Source organism: Apodemus sylvaticus, chromosome 5 (assembly GCF_947179515.1).
Source record: "Apodemus sylvaticus chromosome 5, mApoSyl1.1, whole genome shotgun sequence".
Taxonomy (NCBI): Eukaryota; Metazoa; Chordata; class Mammalia; order Rodentia; family Muridae; genus Apodemus; species Apodemus sylvaticus.
Window position 1 is genome coordinate 127,395,869 of NC_067476.1, and position 19,350 is coordinate 127,415,218.

At 44.7% G+C, this 19,350-nt stretch overlaps 1 protein-coding gene and 1 long non-coding RNA gene across 6 annotated transcripts; one reads left to right on the top strand and one right to left on the bottom strand.

The window, feature by feature from the left end:
* Positions 1 to 21: 21 nt before the first annotated feature.
* Mgme1 (mitochondrial genome maintenance exonuclease 1) lies at positions 22 to 8,669 on the top strand. 3 transcript variants are annotated; one of them, XM_052183787.1, is made up of 5 exons: positions 22 to 97; positions 791 to 1,348; positions 4,930 to 5,146; positions 7,146 to 7,278; positions 7,620 to 8,669. In XM_052183787.1, the coding sequence occupies exons 2-5, from the start codon at positions 850 to 852 to the stop codon at positions 7,779 to 7,781; spliced, it is 1,011 nt and encodes a 336-aa protein (XP_052039747.1). In that variant the 5' UTR covers positions 22 to 97; positions 791 to 849; the 3' UTR covers positions 7,782 to 8,669. The 3 variants fall into 3 exon arrangements, with proteins under 3 accessions (XP_052039747.1, XP_052039746.1, XP_052039748.1); XM_052183786.1 differs by having other exon boundaries at positions 38 to 154; XM_052183788.1 differs by lacking the exon at positions 22 to 97 and adding an exon at positions 163 to 364.
* LOC127685999 (uncharacterized) lies at positions 1,298 to 16,410 on the bottom strand. Of its 3 annotated transcripts, XR_007977971.1 has the most exons (5): positions 16,130 to 16,410; positions 15,478 to 15,626; positions 15,116 to 15,208; positions 9,870 to 10,725; positions 1,298 to 1,405 (listed from the first exon to the last, which is right to left on the bottom strand). It is a non-coding gene; the product is annotated as an uncharacterized LOC127685999 (long non-coding RNA). The 3 variants fall into 3 exon arrangements; XR_007977969.1 differs by lacking the exon at positions 1,298 to 1,405 and having other exon boundaries at positions 9,513 to 10,725; XR_007977970.1 differs by lacking the exons at positions 1,298 to 1,405; positions 15,478 to 15,626 and having other exon boundaries at positions 9,513 to 10,725.
* Between the last annotated feature and the right edge of the window lie 2,940 nt (positions 16,411 to 19,350).

A 19,350-nucleotide genomic window follows, 5' to 3' on the forward strand; every position in this document is an offset into this window, starting at 1 on the left:
CTTCTGCTTCAGGGGAATAGCGCCTCTCGGGTCGGATGTGAACACCGCAGTGCATGCTGGGGCCGCCTCGCTTTGGGAAAGCGCGGGACCAATAAAAGTACGGGTCCCGAGAGGTTGCTGGTGGTCTGGGTGTAAAAGCGTGGTGGCGTCTCAGGTACAGCTAGACCCCTACAGCGACCGATGAGTTTCTATTTAGATAATCTCTTCCCGGTCCAAATTCGGGCACGAAGGGCCACGGTTGTCCTGTCGCAGCCATGGGAGACACCCGCAGAGCTCGCTTTCTGGAATTAACGTTGATGGGTCGTGCAGACCCTCCTGCGACATGTGCCGACCACGGGGTCCCAGTAGCACCCACTTTTTAAAGGTTGTGAGATGCCCACACAAAATATTTAGTAGAGTTTGGTATGTAGATTTAGGTGTTTAACTGTTAGTTAAGACTTGTGAGTTTGGTTTGGGGGGTTTTGTAGTTTCTAGAGACAAAGCCAAGCTAACCTTAAGACTCGATATCATACTGCCTCAGCCTCCCAAGTACTAAGTTTCCTGGTCTGTGCCTCCAGGCCTTGTCACATTTTTTCAGATTAAAAATTTAGGGTGTCACATCTGAAACGGCCAGCACATTAACATTTAACAAATGGTGCTTACGATTTGATGAATCTTTCTAGGGAATGATTTTTTTTTTTGAAACGTCAAAAGTTTAGTATATGCACTTTTAATGTTTGTTCTTGTGTACTTTTTCAATTTGATGGTTTTAATATGTCTTAAACCTAATACCACTTTTTTTCCCCTTTAGATAAGAACAGAGCACACTTTTAAACATTGCAGAATAGAAAAGAGGGGCAAAGTCTAACAATGAAACCGCTTTGGACCACCTGCAGGCTGCTTAGCCGTTTAGACAGATTTTCTGTAAAACCAAGCCCTCCTGTGAGCTTCTCTACTTCCTCTTATTTGTGTAGCCAGAAGAAAAAAAACTCTTACGAAGCAGTAGACCAAGCGAAGTACTCTCGTTTAGTTCGCTCTGTCTTGTCCAGAGGCCCGGTCCAGACTCCAGAGTCCTTGTTCAAGGAAGATGATGTGCTCTATGGTCCTGTGAGTAAGTGGAAGGTTCCAGAGTCACAGGCAAGAGTTCCACAACACTGGTTTCCTATCTTCAATGAAGAGAGAAAGGTGAAACCACACACAAATGGTTCTTCAAGTCCTTTGAAGATCCCTTTGCGAAGAAATGTGATACCCAGTGTGACCCGCATTCTTCAGCAGACCATGCCACCTGAACAGAGTTTTTTTTTGGAGAGGTGGAAACAGCGGATGGTTCAGGAGCTGGGAGAAGATGGATTTGCAGAATATACTTCAAGTAATTCTCTTACTTCTGGTTATGTGTGGTCACTGGTTTTTAGGAGATAGAGCATTTCTGTCAAAAGAATGGGGCTTAAAATTTTTACTGAGGAAGTACTTTCAAATAAGAGCAATTCATGTCTGCTAAGTCGCTTAATTCTCGTAGATACTAGTAACTGTAGTTTACATTTAAAGAAATGGAAATACAGAGATCAAATTATTTGACAAACTTGCATAATTTATAAACAACCTATCAATTCTTTTCCATCTCTTGACAAAAGTCTAGTTTTTAAATAGTTTTTTTTTTCTTAGAATTTAATGGTTACCCATTGTTCTATTAATCAGTATCAATTGACTAGCCACAATCTAGAACACGATCCCCGCTTCTAGTTTGGTAAATTGAACTGATCAAATGTTCTTGACTAGGAACTGGTTAAATAACCTTTAGCCTTCAACTCTCGTGTTTTTCAGTGTTTTACCAGTTCTTAGAGAATTTGGTAGAATGTGTTTTTATCGTGTTGGCAGCCTTCAACACCTGACTTATTAGACAAGTGAAGAAGATAGCTTCCTTAAAGCAGGTCCTTTTAAGCCGGGTGTAGTGGCACAAACCCTCAGTTCTAGCACTCAGGCTAATAGACAGATCTTTGTTGAGTCAGTCTATATAGGGAGTTCCAGGACAGCCAGAGCTACATAGTGAGACCCTGTCTCGAGAAACTCAAACAAAAAAAGGGTAAATTAAAAAAAAAAAAAAGATATGGTGGTGTGTGCCAATAATACCTGTACTCAGGAGGCTCTGGTAGGATCACATGTTCAGGCCAGCCTGGGCTACATGAGGAGATCCTTGTGGTGGGGGAGGGGGAAGCAAACCATTGGCACGAGGGAATGCGTTGGTCTCCTAAGGTCTTTGGTTAAAACTGGAGCTTATATAGACATTCCTTAGCCTTTGTTTCCCCAAGAATGCTATATGTACCTCCAGTGATATAAGCACCTTTATTTTAAAATTATTGTCCTTCTTTCCAGGTATCTTAGAAAAAAATATCAAAATAGTATAAGCATTTAATTATGTAGGTGCTCCTTGACTTAGGCTTTCTTTTATACCAGTTTTCACTCTGTGTGTCACAACCCTTTAAAGGTCCAACAACCCTTTCACAGGATCTTCTAAGACCATTGGAGAACACAAATATTTATATTACAATTCATAACAGTAGCAAAATTACAGTTATGAAGTAGTAAGGAAGATAATTTTATAGTTGGAATCTCTACAACATGAGAGGTATTAAATTGTATTAAGGGGTTGCACCGTTAGGAAGGTTGAGAAGCACTCACTACTTTATATCATTCTTCAGACATGACTCAGGGGCAAGGATTACATGCTGGGATGCCTCCACAAGATAGTTAGTGACGACTACTAAACTAGTCTCTGCTTTCCTGTTTGTTTGTTTGTTTTTCTAAACTGGGTTTCTCTTTGTTGCCCTGACTGCCCTGGAACTCTATAAATCAGAATGGCCTCTGACTCAGATCTGCCTGTCTCTGCTCCTGAGTACATGGGGTCCTCAAATCTAAATGTTCATAGTTACACACACGTGAAGAATCTAGCCAGGATAGGTCTGTAGCTGAGAATTAAATTGTGTGGCAGTGGGTGAAGTAATTTTTTATTATTTGATAGTGTTAGTGGTTAAACTTGGCCTCGTGTATACTAGGCAAGTACTCTGTTGCTTAGGTAACTCCTCCTATTTTTAACAAGTTTGTCTTCTGATTCATTAAGTAGTCTGTAAGCTAACACTCATCTCTTTAAATTTTAATTCTAGCAGGGTTAAATTTCTTTTTAAGCCTTCACAGTTTACCTCCTAACTTGAATTCCATTTAATCCCCAAATAACTTTCCAGAAGCAATTTTAATTTTTGCTAATGTAGAACTGACCTTTCAAGTCTTTGTAAATTTGACAGACTTAATATGGTTTAATTTTACCCCATTTGTATGAGATTGCTTTCCTCTTTCCTGTCGGTTTGCCTGCAAACCTGTGCTTCTGTATGTGTCTAGATAAAGTTCCCTGAGCTTAAGTCTTTGCTCTGCCAGAAGACTTGAGGCAGAGTACTTGTGCTTTGGGTAAACTAATAGGACAACCAAGGCTGCTAGAGGAGCCGCATTCATTATCTTGCCGAGTTGTTTGAAAATTAAGTAATGCTTGACAGCACCAAGGCCACTCCCTTTAACACGGCTCTCTTTCTCTTTCCTTTATCAAGGATCAAGTGACTATCCAGCATTTCTTGTGTTTATTGAGTATGTTTATGTTTCCTGTTCTTAACTGAACAGAATATAAGGAGGCCTAAGGAGATGGCTTAGAGTTGGTTAAGTGGGTACCTCACAAACATCGCTATTGCGGCCTTGATCAGGGCTCCTTTAAGGCCTACTAAGTGAAAGTTATCTCCTTCTGCTCAAGAGAATGAACTCTCCCTCCAGCTTGGGTGGAGACCTAATATTACAACCTACCAAAACCAGGAAGAGTTGATCCTGTTGAACTGGTCAGTCAACCTGCCTAAAAGACCACTCCTCAGGAAGGTATAACTACACTAAAAGATGAAAGAAGTAATTATTCCCTTAAGAAATAATATGCTTTTCCTTCCCAGAAGCCTAAGGGCTACGCAGTTATAATTGAGCAACATGAGGCTCTGGATAGGTCTGACACCTTTCTGAGTCCTGACTAAAGGCATACATTTCCTTCTTTTTTTGGGGGTTGGGGGATCAGGTTTGGACTCTGACTGTAACCTATGTTAAGTTTTTCTAATACTTTTGGCTTGTTCACTCTTGCCATGTGGCTACTTGCCAAACCCCCATGGCTATCTCAGAAAGGAATGCCTGTCTGTCTTCCTCTTCATCTCCCGCCTTTGGACAGCTGCCAAGGTTTACAGCTTGGGTCCTGGAGAGATGATCAGTGCTTCGGAGCATTTGTGGCTCTTCCAGAGGACACAGGTTGGATTCCCAGCGCCCATGTGGCTCACAACCGTGTCTAACTCCAGTTCCAGGAGCTCTGGTGCCCTCTTCTGCTCTACTTGGGCAACAGCACACACATGTGGTACACAGATAATACATTTTGACAAAATACTTATACATTCAAAAAAAAAAATTACAGCCTTCCTGTCCTGTGCTTTTTTTCTAAACTCTTTAAAAAATTTTTTTTTAAAGATAAGCCAGGACATGGTGATGTATGCCTTTAATCCCAGCACTCAGGAAGCAGAGTTCTCTGTGAGTTCAAAACCAGCCTGGTCTACATAGTTCTAGGACAGTTAGAACTACATAATAAGAACTGTCTCAAAAAAGTTGCATTATTGGGTTTCACAGGAAACTGACTATTGCTGGGCATAGTGGTATACACCAGCACACGAGGCTTAGGTAAGAGGATCCCACGTTCCAGGCCAGCCTACAATACAGATAAGACCCTGCCTACAAATACAAAAAAGGGTGAAACTTTGTATCCAAGGGGTTTCCACTTAAAGATAATTTTTGTATAATTTAAATTATTTATATTATATATAATACGTAGTATTTAGTTTTAAATTTTGGTTGGTTCTGTTTTTTAATTTTTCCTCGATTTCTTTTTAGATGTATTTTTACAAGGCAAACAGTTCCATGAAGCCTTAGAAGGCATACTTTCACCCCAGGAGGACTTAAAAGGTGGAGAAGAGCACCCTCAGTGTGGCTACATCAAAAGCATCCAGCATATTCTGAAAGAAATCAGTGGTGTGCAAGCTCTGGAGAGTGCTGTCCAACATGAGGCCCTGAAGTACGTAGGGCTGCTGGACTGTGTGGCTGAGTACCAGTAAGTACAGGTGCCTCCTTCCGTCCCAGAGGGTGGTGCAGGATTGTCTAGGGGGCAAGTGTCTCTTAACTCCTTCAAGATGTGCCTAAGGAATTCTGGCCTCCGCTTTTTTAAAGTAAAAAAAAGTGAGAATGAGGCAGGAGACAGGAGAGCCACCTACTCTGTACCCATATGAAAATCGAGAGGCCGGGGGCGTGGCTTATCTTCCAGCCTGTCCCTTCTCTTTCCTCTCCAAGACCCAATGTGATTCCTCAATGCTCACCTCTGTTTCCTCTTGAGTCACTGCTGTTTTCTTTTGGCTTTCTTTTCCCCCTCCCCCTGCTTTTTTCCTGTTTTCCCAAAGATTGTACAGTGATCTGTTGGCCCCGAACATCTACTCTCTTCCTGGCTTCCAGGCAGTGGCTGATATGATAAGGACTCTGAGCCAGCTAAAGCTTCCTATGGCTTCTAAGTTGCTGCTGTTACTGTTTTCCTAGTCACTCCAGACTCCAAGAGTTGCTAGCATCTGCACATACTCCATTCCAGATAAAGCACGTGAGCCAAAACTGGATGTGGGGAGAGTGCGGGGTCTCTGTGGCACTTGAACCTCCGGCTAGGTAGGAAGTTTTTAGAGACAACAGTCTCACTATGTAGCTCTGACTGCCCTGGAACTCACTACGTAGACCAGGCTGACCTCACATTCCCTGAGATCCACCTGCCTCCCAAGTGCTGGGATTAAAGGCGTGTGCCATATGCCCAGCTTCTGAACTTAACTTTTATGGATGCCCATGTGACTGACGTCATTTCTGAACCTGACTTAGTTCACGTGGCATACTCTTTTATTCATCCATGTTGTCCCAAGTGACAGAGCTACCCTTTTTGTTTGTTTAAGACAGGATCTCACCATGTAGCCTTGACTGGCCTAGAACTCACTATGTATATCAGGCTGACCTCAAAATTATGGAGATATGCCAGCTTCTGCCTCCAGAGTATCTGGATTAAAGACTTGCACCACCAAGCCTGGCCCTACACTCTGATCTTCTAAATCAGAGTGGGTATTCTTCTAAACTCTAAACAGAGTGGGTAGCACTTCTAAAGTTAGTGGGTATGGTATCACACCAGAATGGACGGAGTGCCGAAGCGTCTTCTCCATATAAACCTTTAGGCAAGGCTCCAGATTTCCTTGCTTACAAGTTGCTTATCACAGGTTCCTATTGATTGAACTCAGCTTTCATGTTGAAGTGCCGTAGCATGTCTCAATCCATCTCGAGTTCTTTACTACTGATATATTGTGCTTCCAAAAGATTAACCAAAACCAGGAGAGGTGTAAGCTCAGTTACTGTTAGCTGTTGAAAGAAAGGGATCCAAGAAAGTCACAAGGAATAAAGAGAATTATTTGAACCAAAAATGTCCTTCCTACTCCTCCTGAAAAGCTTTTTGTGTAATAGGATTCTCTGTTGCTGAGCCACACCCAGTTCTATCTGTCCTGGCTTTTCTCCTAAGGCAAGAACTCACTCTGTAGCCCAGGCTGGCTTTGATCTCATGGTTATTCTCCTGCCTCCACATTATAGCTGCTAGAATTACAGGCATGAAGAGCATGCCTGCCATGCTTTTCTAACCCTAAGAAGTAAAGCCTGTTTTAGAAAGTGGAGGATAAAAAGGATAAAAGCAGAGTCATTGAGGAACCAAATCTAAAGTACGTAAGACAAGAGGTAACTTCGGAGCTTTTCTATTTCACAGGATTTTTAAATTACACACATGCATTTATTTAAATTGTGTGTGTATGTGTGTGTGTGTGTGTGTGTGTGTGTACATATGTGTAGGTTCTCACATCATGGTTTGAAGTAGAGATTAGAGAACAACCTTGGGAGTTTGCTCTCCTACCATGTGAGTCGCAGGCACTGTGCTTGGGTCGGCAGGCTTGGCAGTGGGGCGCCTTTACCCGTTGAGCCATCTTGCTGGCCTGAGCTTTTTCAGTTTGAACTGTTACTTACAAAGAATTCCTCTGGATTCTCCTTAGGGGCAAGCTGTGTGTGATTGATTGGAAGACATCAGAAAAACCTAAGCCTTTTATTCAAAATACATACGACAACCCACTACAAGTTGTGGCGTACATGGGTGCCGTAAATCATGATGTCCACTACAGCTTTCAGGTCAGAACACTGAGCTCCTGCATGATAAGCTTGTTTTGGTGTTTTGGATTTTACTTTTATTTAAAGCACTGCTTACTACTCTTTAGTGGTCTCTCACTACAGAGCACTCTCCCCCCCTCCTGGGCTGCTGTTTGTTTGTTTCTGCCTTACTTTGCTGTTTCATGAGCACAGTCCATACTTCAGTGTTTACTGGCCATCTTTGTGCTCTTCTGTGTTCTGGTGCAGTCTTTAACCAGCGCACCGTAGAAATGGGTTTGCAGAGTCTGCTGTAGCATGCTTAGCACTGGCTCATGTGCCTGGAACAAGAGGAACCACTGGAGCTGTGCTGTGTTTCTTCCTAGGTTCAGTGTGGATTAATTGTGGTGGCCTATAAGGATGGGTCCCCCGCCCACCCTCATTTCATGGATGAAGAGCTCTGTTCCAAGTATTGGGCCAAGTGGCTTCTTCGACTAGAAGAATATACAGAAAAGCAAAAAAGCCAGAGTGCTCCGAAGCCGGAGTAGAGCCAGGGTGTCACTTGGAAATGCTGAGCATTCCCTCTGTCTGGGAAATCCACTGAGTTTCTGAAGAGGAGTGCCGAAATCTGAGGGCTGCACTAACACAAGCTGAAGATGTAGTGGGATGGATGTACTACTGAGAAGAGAGGCTGGAGGTCAGCCCTGACTCCAGCTGCAAGGCCTCTGGCTGTTTCTCGCCTGAGAGGAGGGCACTCGGATTGGCAGCTGCCCAGGGACTTCTGGACTTCTTGCAAACCTGTGGGTCCCTGGCAGGATGCCCAGTCTTTGAATTGAGACCAGAAGACCAGTGAAGCATCATGTGCTGTGCGTGCTCTAGAGTTCTCAGGGGTGGAAGGAGCCCCGCACCCCAGGGTGTAGAGAGGGAGAGCAAGCACGTAGGCATCAGCGCTGCAGTTTCCTAGAGGTGCTTTATACACTCTGTGTCATTAGGGAAACTTCTTACACTCATCCATATCGATTGTTTGGCCTGAGGAAACCTGGCTGCTGAGAGAGCTGGGCACGCGGCACATCACTGGCTGTGCCTCTTTCCTTACCAGAGAAGCCCAGCAGCGGGAAGCGTGGGTGTGGAAAGCACCGTCATTAGGGTTTGGGTATCTGTTTCTGGTGTCAGCAGGCCATGGACTACAAAAAACAGTGTTGTGGAACTTTCTAACTAAGAGGAGCACTGATATAACCCATTATTTTTTTCTGTTTGATAGGTAATAGAAATCATTGGCTGCTCTTGGATTTGGGAGAGGGTTTTCTATTTTATAAAGTAAATCTAGTAGCATTTAAGTAACAGCTACTGACTTTAAATTATAAGTTCTACAATCACATTTAGTTTCATTTAGTCATAAAAAAAATAAAAGATATTTAACTAATTCAACAGTTAAATGCTTCCTAATCTTTCAATGGACCATTGTTCCCATTACCTGTGTCTGGCAGCTCAAAACTGTCTATAATGTCAGTTCCAGGGGACCCAGCACCCTCTCTGGCCTATGAGGACACCTACCTACTCATGCACAGACATATACATGAATAATGAGCTTCTTTTTTTCTGACTTCTCTCATCTTGATTTAACTATTTTCTCACATATTAAACCTCAACCACAGTTTCCCATCCGTCCTCTTCTCCCAGTTCTTCCCCCACCCCCCTCTCTCCCCAGGTCTGCTCCCCCTCAGTTTCCCTTCAGAAAAGGGCAGGCCTCCCAGGAATATCAACCAAACATGGCATATCAAGTTATAGTAAGACTAGGTACCCCACCTCATATTAAGGCTGGATGAGGCAACCCAGTAGGAGGAAAAGGGTCTCCAAAGCAGGCAAAGCATCAGAGCCAACCCTGCTCCCACTGCTCCCCTTACAACACATGCAAGGGGCCTAGGTCAGGCGAGGACAGGCCCTGATTGTTGGATCTGTGTCTCTGAGTGCCTGTGAGCCCTGGTTAGTTGATTCTCTGAGCTGTTTTGTGGGGTTCATGCCCCTCTGACTCCAACAGTACTTTCTCCTACAGTATTCTCTGAGCAATAATGAGATTATTTAAAAGAAAAAGACAGCTGGGCGGTGGTGGCGCACTCCTGTAATCCCAGCACTTGGGAGGCAGAGGCAGAGGCAGGCGGATTTCTGAGTTCGAGACCAGCCTGGTCTAGAGAGTGAGTTCCAGGACAGCCAGAGCTACACAGAGAAACCCTGTCTTGAAAAAAACCAAATCCAAAAAAAAGAAAGAAAAGAAAAAGAAGACAGAGTAATAAAGTGTTTTATTTAAATATGAACTTATAGGGTAATTTCATTGGCCTGAAAATTGTTTGGACTTTATTTTCATTTGTTTATATATTTCCTGCAGTGCTAGAGAGCAAACCCTTGGCATGCTTTGTGCCTAATCATTGCACTTTGATTTTAAGTCCGAAATGTTACCACCGCTTACTGAGTGTTTACCAATAGTTTACTCAATTTTTATGTAAATGCATCAAAGAAGGCGCCCTAAGTGAACTCAGTCATGATTATCTGACAAGGTCAGCAGGGTGTACATAGAGAGATTGATCTACAGGGTTCTCTAGAGCAAGTGAGCCAAGTAAATAGATTATAAAAAGATTTACCGAATTGAGATTGACTTTAGCTGTAGGTCTGGGTTGTCCACCAGTGATCCGTGCTGGAAGGCCAGAGACACGATAGCTGCTCACTCCAGAAAGCTGATTCCTCCGCAGTTCCGACAGAGCTGAGTCTCAGTGCTCCCTGGACAGCCACTGGTGTCGAGGCCGTTTGAAGGCTGACTTGGAAATGTTAATTCTGGTGATAAGTACTGTGAAGCACAGCTCAGGCAGGCCTCCCTCCATGCAGGCCGCAGCTTGTCCACAGTAGTGCTAACTTCTACCTACCACTTAACGGTCTCAATCTCAGGAGAGGGAAACAGACAGTTTAAAGACTTCTTTTCTTGAATTTTTGTCTGATGAATATATGTCTCTGAAAGTGTATGCTGCAGGTTGGCAGAGGCCAGGAGAGGACATCAGATCTCTGTATCCTCTCATCAGATGCTGTATAGGCAGCATGAGTTACCAGACTGCATGCTGGGAGCCAAACTCCGGTCCTCTGAAAGCAGGAAGCATTCAACTATGGAGTCATTGCTTCAGCCCCAAATATACATTTTTAAAGGAGGAGAGGTTCTGTAGAGTGCTCAGGGTTAAGAGCAGGAGGACTGAAGGTTGCTACCCAGCACCCACACGGCAGCTAACAATAGTCTGACTCCAGTGTTAGGGGGTCTGAGGCACTCTGCTAGCCCCTCAGGGCACCTTCACTCACTGTTTTTAATTTTTTTAATCTGCTGGGTGGTGATGGTGCAAGTCTTCAATCCAGGCGCTCAGGGAAGGCAGGCAGATTTCCGTGCATTCAAGGCCAGCCTGCTCTACAGAGGGAGTTCCAGGACAGCCAGGGCACCATTATGTAGCTAAACCCTGTCTTGAAAAACAAACAAAACCCGTGAGGCATGGTGCCACATGTATTCAGTCCCTGCTGCTCTGAAGGCTGAGGCAGGAAGACCTCTTGAACCCCAAGGTGGGGCCAACCTGGGAAAACAGTGAGCTCACCAAGAAGAAATGATCACCATTAAAGGCATAGCTCAATAAAGCCAAGCTTGAATAACTAATAGTACTAATCTAACGGTTCCTAAGCTTCCTAGTGCTGCGGGTCTCAGTACAGTTCCTCTTGTGGTGAGCCCCAAACCTAAAATTACTCGTGCTACTTCAGAACTGACTTTGCTACTGTTAGGAATTCGAATGTAAATACCCGAGATGCAGGATATCTGGTAGATAACCTCCAAGGGGGTCACGACCCTCAGGTTGAGAACCACTGCTCTAAAAATTAGTGTATATATTAAAACACAGTGAAATAGGGTTTTTGAGTATTTTTTTTTGGATTTGTTTTAACTCTTAGTGATTCATTTATTTTTATTTTATGTACGTTGGTGTTCTGCCTGCTTGTATGTTTGTGTGAGGATGTCAGATCCCCTGGAATTAGAGTTACAGACAGTTGTAAGCTGTCATTTAGATACTGGCAGCTTCCAATTTTCAAGAGGAAAATAATTCGCAGGACCCGCATGGTAGAAGGAGATCCAGTTCTACAGAGCTGTCCTCCAGAGTGCATCCACACATATACAACATAGTGTTTTAAAAGACCACTTTAAAAGTTCGTCAAAGTGTGGTATGATAGTGCACACCTGCAATCCGGACGCTGAAGCAGGAGGATTGCCGTGGCTCAACTAGGTACAGCTGTATAGAATATTCAAAGCAAGTCTGGGCTGGCAATAAGTGAGACCAGACTCTGTCTCAAATTAAAATAAAATGTTAGTATCTACAGCATTTTAGGAGCTGAAGAGATGGCACACTTGCTACTCTTCCGGAGACCTGAGTTTCCTGTAGCCCACAGTGTTTATAAGTCACCTGTAACACCAGTTCCAGGGGATCTGATGCCCTCTTCTGACCTCCACAGGCATTAAGTACACATGTGGTGTACATACAAACATGTGGCCAAACATGTAAAACAAATCTAATGAATTTTCTTTCTTTCTTTTTTTTTTTCTTTTTTCTTTTCTTTTTTTTTTTTTTTTTTTTTTGTGGTTTTTCGAGACAGGGTTTCTCTCTGTGGTCCTGGCTGTCCTGGAACTCACTCTGTAGACCAGGCTGGCCGCCAACTCAGAAATCCGCCTGCCTCTGCCTCCCAAGTGCTTGGATTACAGGCGTGTGCCACTATGCCCAGCTATGAAAATATTTTTAAAGATTTTATATTTAGTCATTGTGTGTGTGTGTATGTGTTGTGTATGTCTGTTTTAGAGGTTGTGCACATGAGTGTACCGAGTCTAGAAGGTACCTTGAATTTGAAGTTGTAGGTGGTTACAAATTCAGTGTGGGTTCTGAACCTGGGTGCTCTACAAGAACAGTAAGTGCTTTTTGGGGGGTGTGGTGGGGGGGGTGAGTTTCAAGACAAAGTTTCTCTGTCTAGCCCTGGCTGTCCGGGAACTCACTCTGTAGACCAGGCTGGCCTCAAACTCAGAAATCTACCTGCCTCTGCCTCTGCCTCTGCCTCCCAAGCGCTGGGATTAAAGATGACTTGTGCCACCACCACCCGGCCAGTAAGCGCTCTTAACCTGTGAGCTATCTCTCCAGCCCCAGTTCTATCTCTCCAGCCCCAGTTAGGACTCTAACTTAACTCCGGTTGTCTGGCTTGAAAGCAAGTGTCTGTGTTCACTGAGCCATCTCGGCTTCCTTACAAGAATACAAGAGTGCTGCTTTTGTAGTCCAGGCTTTGAGACAAAGCTCACTCTATTCCCTTTTCCAGTGTAATTCAGGGCCGGTGACATAGCTCAATAATAGAGCATTTACCCAGCCTGTAGAAGCTTGGTCCCCAGCACTACACACAACCTGATGTAACTGCTCATTCTTACTTATAGCATTAGGTGGGGGTAGGGAAGGCACTGACAATAAAAAAAACAAGTTCAGTTTAATACAAAATCACTCCCCCCCACCCCCACCCCTTCGCTGCAGCCATTAGCCTGTGATGATCGGAGAACATTAACCTCCGTGAACCTATTTTACATCGTAGGGAAACTTGTCAGCAGATGACCCTGTGGTTTTATGTGTTGACCTTGGCAAATACAGGAAGAGGGTTGGTTAGTGAGACTGTGTTTCTAGGTAACCAATTTGCCTACCCGCCTTGGAGAGGCACTAGAAGGGGGTAATTTGTTCTAATCGCTGCTGCTCTCCACCTGAGCAATTAACATTTGATTACAGCTTACCCTTCCCTCCCCAAGACTGGGAAAGGTGAAGCAGGAGATTAGCCAAATGTCTATTTTTAAAAAAACAAAAAACACTTAAGGTGCTGTGGGCTGGCACCTACAGGACACCGTTCTAAAGCCATCAGCCCTAAGAATCGGGCAGAACTGACTCCTTTCTGCCCTGCCCCCAACTCATCCAATAAATACTTAGCAACATTCTGAGTTGCTTCTCCCATTTTGCTTAAGAGCTGTACTTATATGGTAGGTGAGAAATACTCAGTAAGCAGAACAGTAACCTGCCTCTGTGTGTCCTCCTGACGCTGTTTCCTCCTCAAGGACACAAACGCCAGCCAGCATGTTTGGGTCTCTCTAGCATATACGCATATACTTTTATAGATTTATGGCATGTCCTGGTCCCTGCAAATAAGAAAAATCTGCTGTTTTTATTTATTTTTTATTTTTTTGTTTTTTGGATTTGTTTCTTTTCGAGACAGGGTTTTTCTGTATAGCCTTGGCTGTCCTGGAACACACTCTGTAGACCAGGCTGGTGTCGAACTCAGAAATCTGCCTGCATCTGCCTCCCAGAGTGCTGGGATTACAGGAGTGGGCTACCACCACCATCTGGCTTCAGTGCTGGAAATTAAACCAGGGTCTCATGTATTCTGCACAAGTTCCTACCCCTTAGCAATTTGTTTTTGAGATCTATTCAGGTTGAATACATCTGGGTATAGTGCATTGTTTTTTATTTTATTTACTTGTTTGTTTGTTTGTTTTTGAAACACAGTTTCTGCCCTGGCTATCCTAGAACTTCAGACTGGCCTCAAACTCACAGAGATCTGCGCAGGAGCCTCTGCCTCCCGAGTGCTGGGATTAAAGGCACATGCCACGGCTTCTTTAATGGTGCACTGTGGCATCCTCTCATGATTTACTGCCACACTAATGAATTACTAGGTCATCTTTGATAGCGCCGGCCGCCTGCGGGGAGCACCCTGCACTTGCTTGCCAGTCCATGCGAAGCACATGCAGTGCGATGGAAGCGGAGGGCAGCCATGGCCCCGCCAAATGCTAGCTCCAGAACCTTGGACAAGTTTCCCCGTCTAGACCAGTGTTCCTCTCACTTGTGAGCTGCAGGGAAAGGCTACGACTTAAGGACTGTGAGGATGAGGTGAGGGAAGCCCTTGGGGCCGTGCACATGCCTTGGAAACAAATGTCGCAGTCTCCATGGCTCAAACCTGGATTTGCTCAAGTGAACTGGACATTACTGTCAAACTTCTTCCCAAGGGGGAAAGATCACAAGGCCTCAACCACGCACGAGGAACTGCGGGCAAATAAGGAACGCTGAGAGTGGGAGAGATAGTCTTCCCTGGGAAAGATAACCAGGCAGATATCTAAAACAGCCCTGAAAACAAGTAACGGTAGCTATACTGAGGAGGAGGTTATTTAGGAATCTCTCTCTCTCTCTCTCTCTCTCTCTCTGTCTCTCTCTCTCTCTCTCTCTCTCTCCCCCCTGGGAGTGTTTGGAGGGGAAAAGGGAGAAATGTTAGAAATATAGTATAATCTCAAAAATAAAAAGAAATAAAAGAAATAATTAAAATATTTCTCTTCAAAATGACATTATCAACTTAAATACCAACAAACTTTCTGACACATCCACATCCTCATTACCAGAAAAGTGGCAAGATTGTCCCCAACCTTACAGGTTGAAAACAATTCTTTTGAAATACTAGTCATAATTGCTTGGATGAAATCCACTTTAGGATGGTGGTTGCCATCTAGTGGTGACAGGCTGCACTGCAGTTATGATACAGGAGCCAGACATAGACAGGCCTTGGGCATTTCTGGGTAACTGGGTGGATAATGTAAGTCTGGTTTGTTATATTTTTAAAGATTTATTTATTTATTTTATGTATCTGAGTATACTGTCGCTGTCCTCAGACACACAGAAGAGGGCATTGGATCCCACTGCAGATAGTTGGCCCATGTGGGTGCTGGGATTTGAACTCAGGACCTCTGGAAAAGCAGTCAGTGCTCTTAACCACTGAGCCATCTCTCCAGCTCCACTGGTTTGATTTTATTTACCTTTTTGTTTTGTTTCTTAGAGTATTTCAGGTTAGTTGCAAACTCCTGATCTTCCTCCATCCAACATCTGAGTCCACCACGAGGACCAGTTCTCTGGAATAAGAGACCACATGAGCTTCCGGCATCTCTTCTCTGTTTTGAAAAACAGCTGTGCTTCCCATTTTTCTACCATGGTGACATGAAGTCTTTCCTCTAAGTCCCAGAGGAGGGAAGTTTTGTCTGCAAACCCAGTGAGACCTCTTTCGAATGAATGCATCTGGGTCACAGCTCAGACCAGGAATAGATTAGGAATGAGACAGTTTACCAAACCAGCGGGAGTCAGCGGCTCCCACCAGGGTGGGCTGTCACTGAGCACTACTAACCTGCAAATGGGAGATTACCAGTAGGGAACATCGCAGTGCTGATGTCCAGAGAGCCCGGCAGAGGCCAGAGCTGCCTTCTCAGAGAATCCTGGCTCACATCCTTCCAAATCGGCCCAAGCCTATCTGCTCCAAAGACTTCCTGTCGTAGCCTGAAGGACCCAAGAGTGCTTAAATGGTAGGAGCCCATCAGAGGCGCTGGGCCATTTGACATTTATTTATGTGTTCCGTGTATGGATGCACTTGCGTGTCATGGCACACGTGGAGGTCAGAGGACTGCGTTCAGGAGTCAGTTCTTACCTTCTGCTAGGTGAGTCCTGCAGCTGGAACTCAGGCTTGCCAGCAGGCACTTCCCCCACTGAGATGGCTTGCTGGCCCACAGATACAGTTTTAAAGATTTGTACAAAAATATTGATCGGAAGTAAGGTGTCAAAAGTGATGTGGCCAAAATTCATGTGACATAGCTTTAAGTTCTGTGACTAAGTTAATGGGACATTAACACACTGAGTAAAGGAAAGAAAACCACCGAGCTGGCCTCCAACCCTGTGCTGCTGCCTTTACCTAGCATACCTTCCCTTTCCCTTTGGTCAGCTATGTCTTGACCATGTAGGTGACGCCTAAACCCCATGCCTGCTATGTCCAGCCCAAATCTTACCTGCTCCACTGAAAACAAGATGGTGGAAAACAGAAGGCACGGGCTGCACTCCCAGCCCCGTGGTGCGCAGTTACTCCATCTCTCAGCGCCGCCCCCCACTTCCCGTTGGTGATTTAGGAAGATGCTGACTTCAGCATTGCTGAAGCTTAACACAGGAAGATGAATGGCACTGGGAAAGGATCTGTTCCTTTCTTCTTGTAACTGGCTCGACCCTTCACTGAGCTCTAGTGGTACTGCTGCTTTTACACTGTTTCTGTGTTCAACCCTCTGCCCCTTCCTTCACTGATGAGGCCTCCCAGAGCATGGGAAATGTCTACAGGGCTGGATAAATGTGCAGCTGTAGCACATGCACACTGTTTGCTATATGCACTACCCAACACACATGCTTCGTTTTCCATTGTATAATCTGTGTGTGTGTGTGCATGCTCATGATCTAAAACTTGAATAATGGGCAAATGAGATGGCTCAGTGTATAAAGGGTTCACCCTCCAGAACAGTTCACAGGTAGGAGAATACTGACTCCACAAAATTACTCTCTGATCTTCAAATAGGAACTGTGGCATGGCGCGCCCACTACACTAAATAAATAAGTAAATAAGTGTAATAAATAAAATGAAACTAAAAATAAAATATAGGTTGAATAGCTACAGAATGTGTCGCAGGATACAGGTGCTCATAAATGAAAGATTGGGTGCATTCTGAGTTCAGAGTCAAGCCAATGTTAGGCATGGCCGGAAGCTACAAGGAACTGAGTCCTAAGAGAAAGATGAAGGCAGCGTGAGGAAGGAAGCGCAGATGTTTCCAGCACAGGCTGCTCTTCCAGAAGACTCATCTTGAATTCCTTTCAACCCTGTGGCAGCTCACAACCATCTGTAACTCCAGCCCCAGAGGATCAGATGTCCTCTTCTGGCCTGTGTGTGCAGGGGTGTGTATAATGTATAGAGGGGTGGTATAGAATGTGGGGTGGGGTGGGGTGGGTGGGGCTGGTGGATGTTGGGAAGCACTGTCCAGTTGTCTAGACAGCCAGCACAGAACAAAAGGCAAACTCTCTGTCTATCCTAGAGCTGGGAGCTCTGTCCTGCATCATCAATCTAGGCTCTCCTCTGGTCTTGGGACTATAGGATGAATTCCTGTGGCCCCTGGGTTACACACACACACACACACACACACACACACACACACACTAAAGATGGATTATCCTTAGTCCATTGATTCAAATGCCACATACCACACACACACACACACACACACACACAAACACATCCCTACACAAAACAATGCTTTACTAACAATCACCAGTCCAAATGCCAGCCTCTTACCAAGAACCCAAGAATTTCTACTGAAGGGTTTCTGTTGGGTACAGATAAGGCCAAGGTTCCACAGAATTAGTATCCCTGGACATATCATTATGTTGTCTGCTTATTTTGTGACAGGGTCTCTCTACACCATCTTGGCTGTCCTAAAGTTTGTTAGGTAAACAGGGCTGGTCTTGAACTTACAGAGATCTGCCTGCCTCAGACTCTGAAGTCTGGGGTGTGCAACAACACCTGGGGTTTTTGTTTGTTTGTCTTTTCTATTTTATTGGTACAGGAGTTTTGCCTGCTTACATGCCTCTACCCCATATATGTGACTAGTGCCCTTGGAAGCCAAAGGAGGATGTTGGATCCTCAGGCACTAGAGTTACAGACAGCTTTGAACTGTCATGTGGGTGATGGGAATTGAACCTGGGTCCTTTGGAAGAGTAGTAAGTTCCCTGAACCATTGAGCCATCTCTCCAGCCCCATTTCCTCTGTCTTTTTATTTTTATGTCATTATTTTACAAGTATGAGTATTTTGCCTGTATGTATGTCTGTGCACTATAGGTATGCATATAACGTCTGAGGAGACCAGGAGTTGGCCCCTCTGGAACTGAAGTTACAGACAGTTATGAGACACTATGATGTGGCCACTGAGAATCAAACCCAGGTCCTCTGGAAGATCAATCAATGTGGGGTTTTGTTTGTTTGTTTGTTTTTTGTCTGATTTTGGGTTATTTATTTATTTATTTATTTATTGGTCTGTCTTGTAACTCACTTTGCAGACCAGCTTTACCTCAAACTCAGAGATCCAGCTGCTTTTTCAATGCTGAGATTAAAGGCATGAGGCACCACCTCCAGCTCAATCCATGTATTTAACTGCTGAGCCCCTCTCCTGCCCACGTAGACAAATTTTAACCAATGAAAGCTGGGAGCCAGTGACCCAGACCAGATCAGACCAGCTTTGGGCCATTTTCTTTCTGTAGTCACCCAACAGTGCCAACAGCCATGAGCCCCCCACCCCCATCTGCCACCAGTTGTGGTCTTATCTTCCCTAGATAGTGCCTGGACCAAACAAAAGACTGTTATCAAGTCAGCCTCCGGGAGCCTCTAACTAATACAATGGGTTGGCTATTGCATCAGCAAGTTGATGAGTACGCTTCACTATAAAGAAACAAGCCCACCTACCGGCTGTCCCCTGCCCCACACGGCTGCTCCCACTGCGTGTCTAGACCACGTAGGAGCACGTGCACAGCTAACAGTTCTAGCACAGGAAAAAGCCTTTCTCAGCTGTCCCCACCATCCTGCTATTTGTCATTCCATCCATCTGCTGTCCCTGAGACACACTCACCCACGTCAGCTAAAATGGTACGCCGGGCTTGGAACTGGCTGAGGAAATGTCAGGCCGGCAGAACAGAGAAGAAAACCAAAATAGCAATTGTGTGGACAGTGCTGGTAACACAGATCTACCCTTCTGGATTGTGTGGGGGGAGCTTTGGGAACCTGGCTGCTGTCTCAGGGCCTTCCCACATCTCCTCCGGGGCACCTGGAAACGCTTGGCCCTTCCTGGAACCTGCCGTTTACATCAGCTACTGCTCCCTGTCCCTCGGCCAGAGCAGGGTTTTTGGTTTTGTTTCATTTTTGTTTTTATTTTCAAATTGATATTGATAGGCCTATAATCCCAGCACCCAGAAGGCAGAGGCAGGAGGATGGTGAATTCAAAACTAGATTGTGTTACATGTCAAGACCTTATCACCCCAAAATTAAACAACCAGTTGTTATTTGTTTACCTGTTGGTGTTCTAGCCAGCCTTTCTTGTAGTAGTTGAGTAAAAATGTGTGAATTCTCAACTTGAGGCCAGTTGTAGGAGGTGCTTCCTAGGTCAGTGTGTGCCCACTCCAAGGGCAAGAAATTTGGTGTTTTCTC

Bases quoted from the DNA above. Each gene is read 5' to 3' on its own strand.
- Mgme1 (XM_052183787.1), top strand. From the start codon at position 850: ATGAAACCGCTTTGGACCACCTGCAGGCTGCTTAGCCGTTTAGACAGA. The intron at 5,147-7,145 runs GTAAGTACAGGT...GATTCTCCTTAG, and splicing joins GACTGTGTGGCTGAGTACCA to GGGCAAGCTGTGTGTGATTG. The intron at 7,279-7,619 runs GTCAGAACACTG...GTTTCTTCCTAG, and splicing joins ATGTCCACTACAGCTTTCAG to GTTCAGTGTGGATTAATTGT.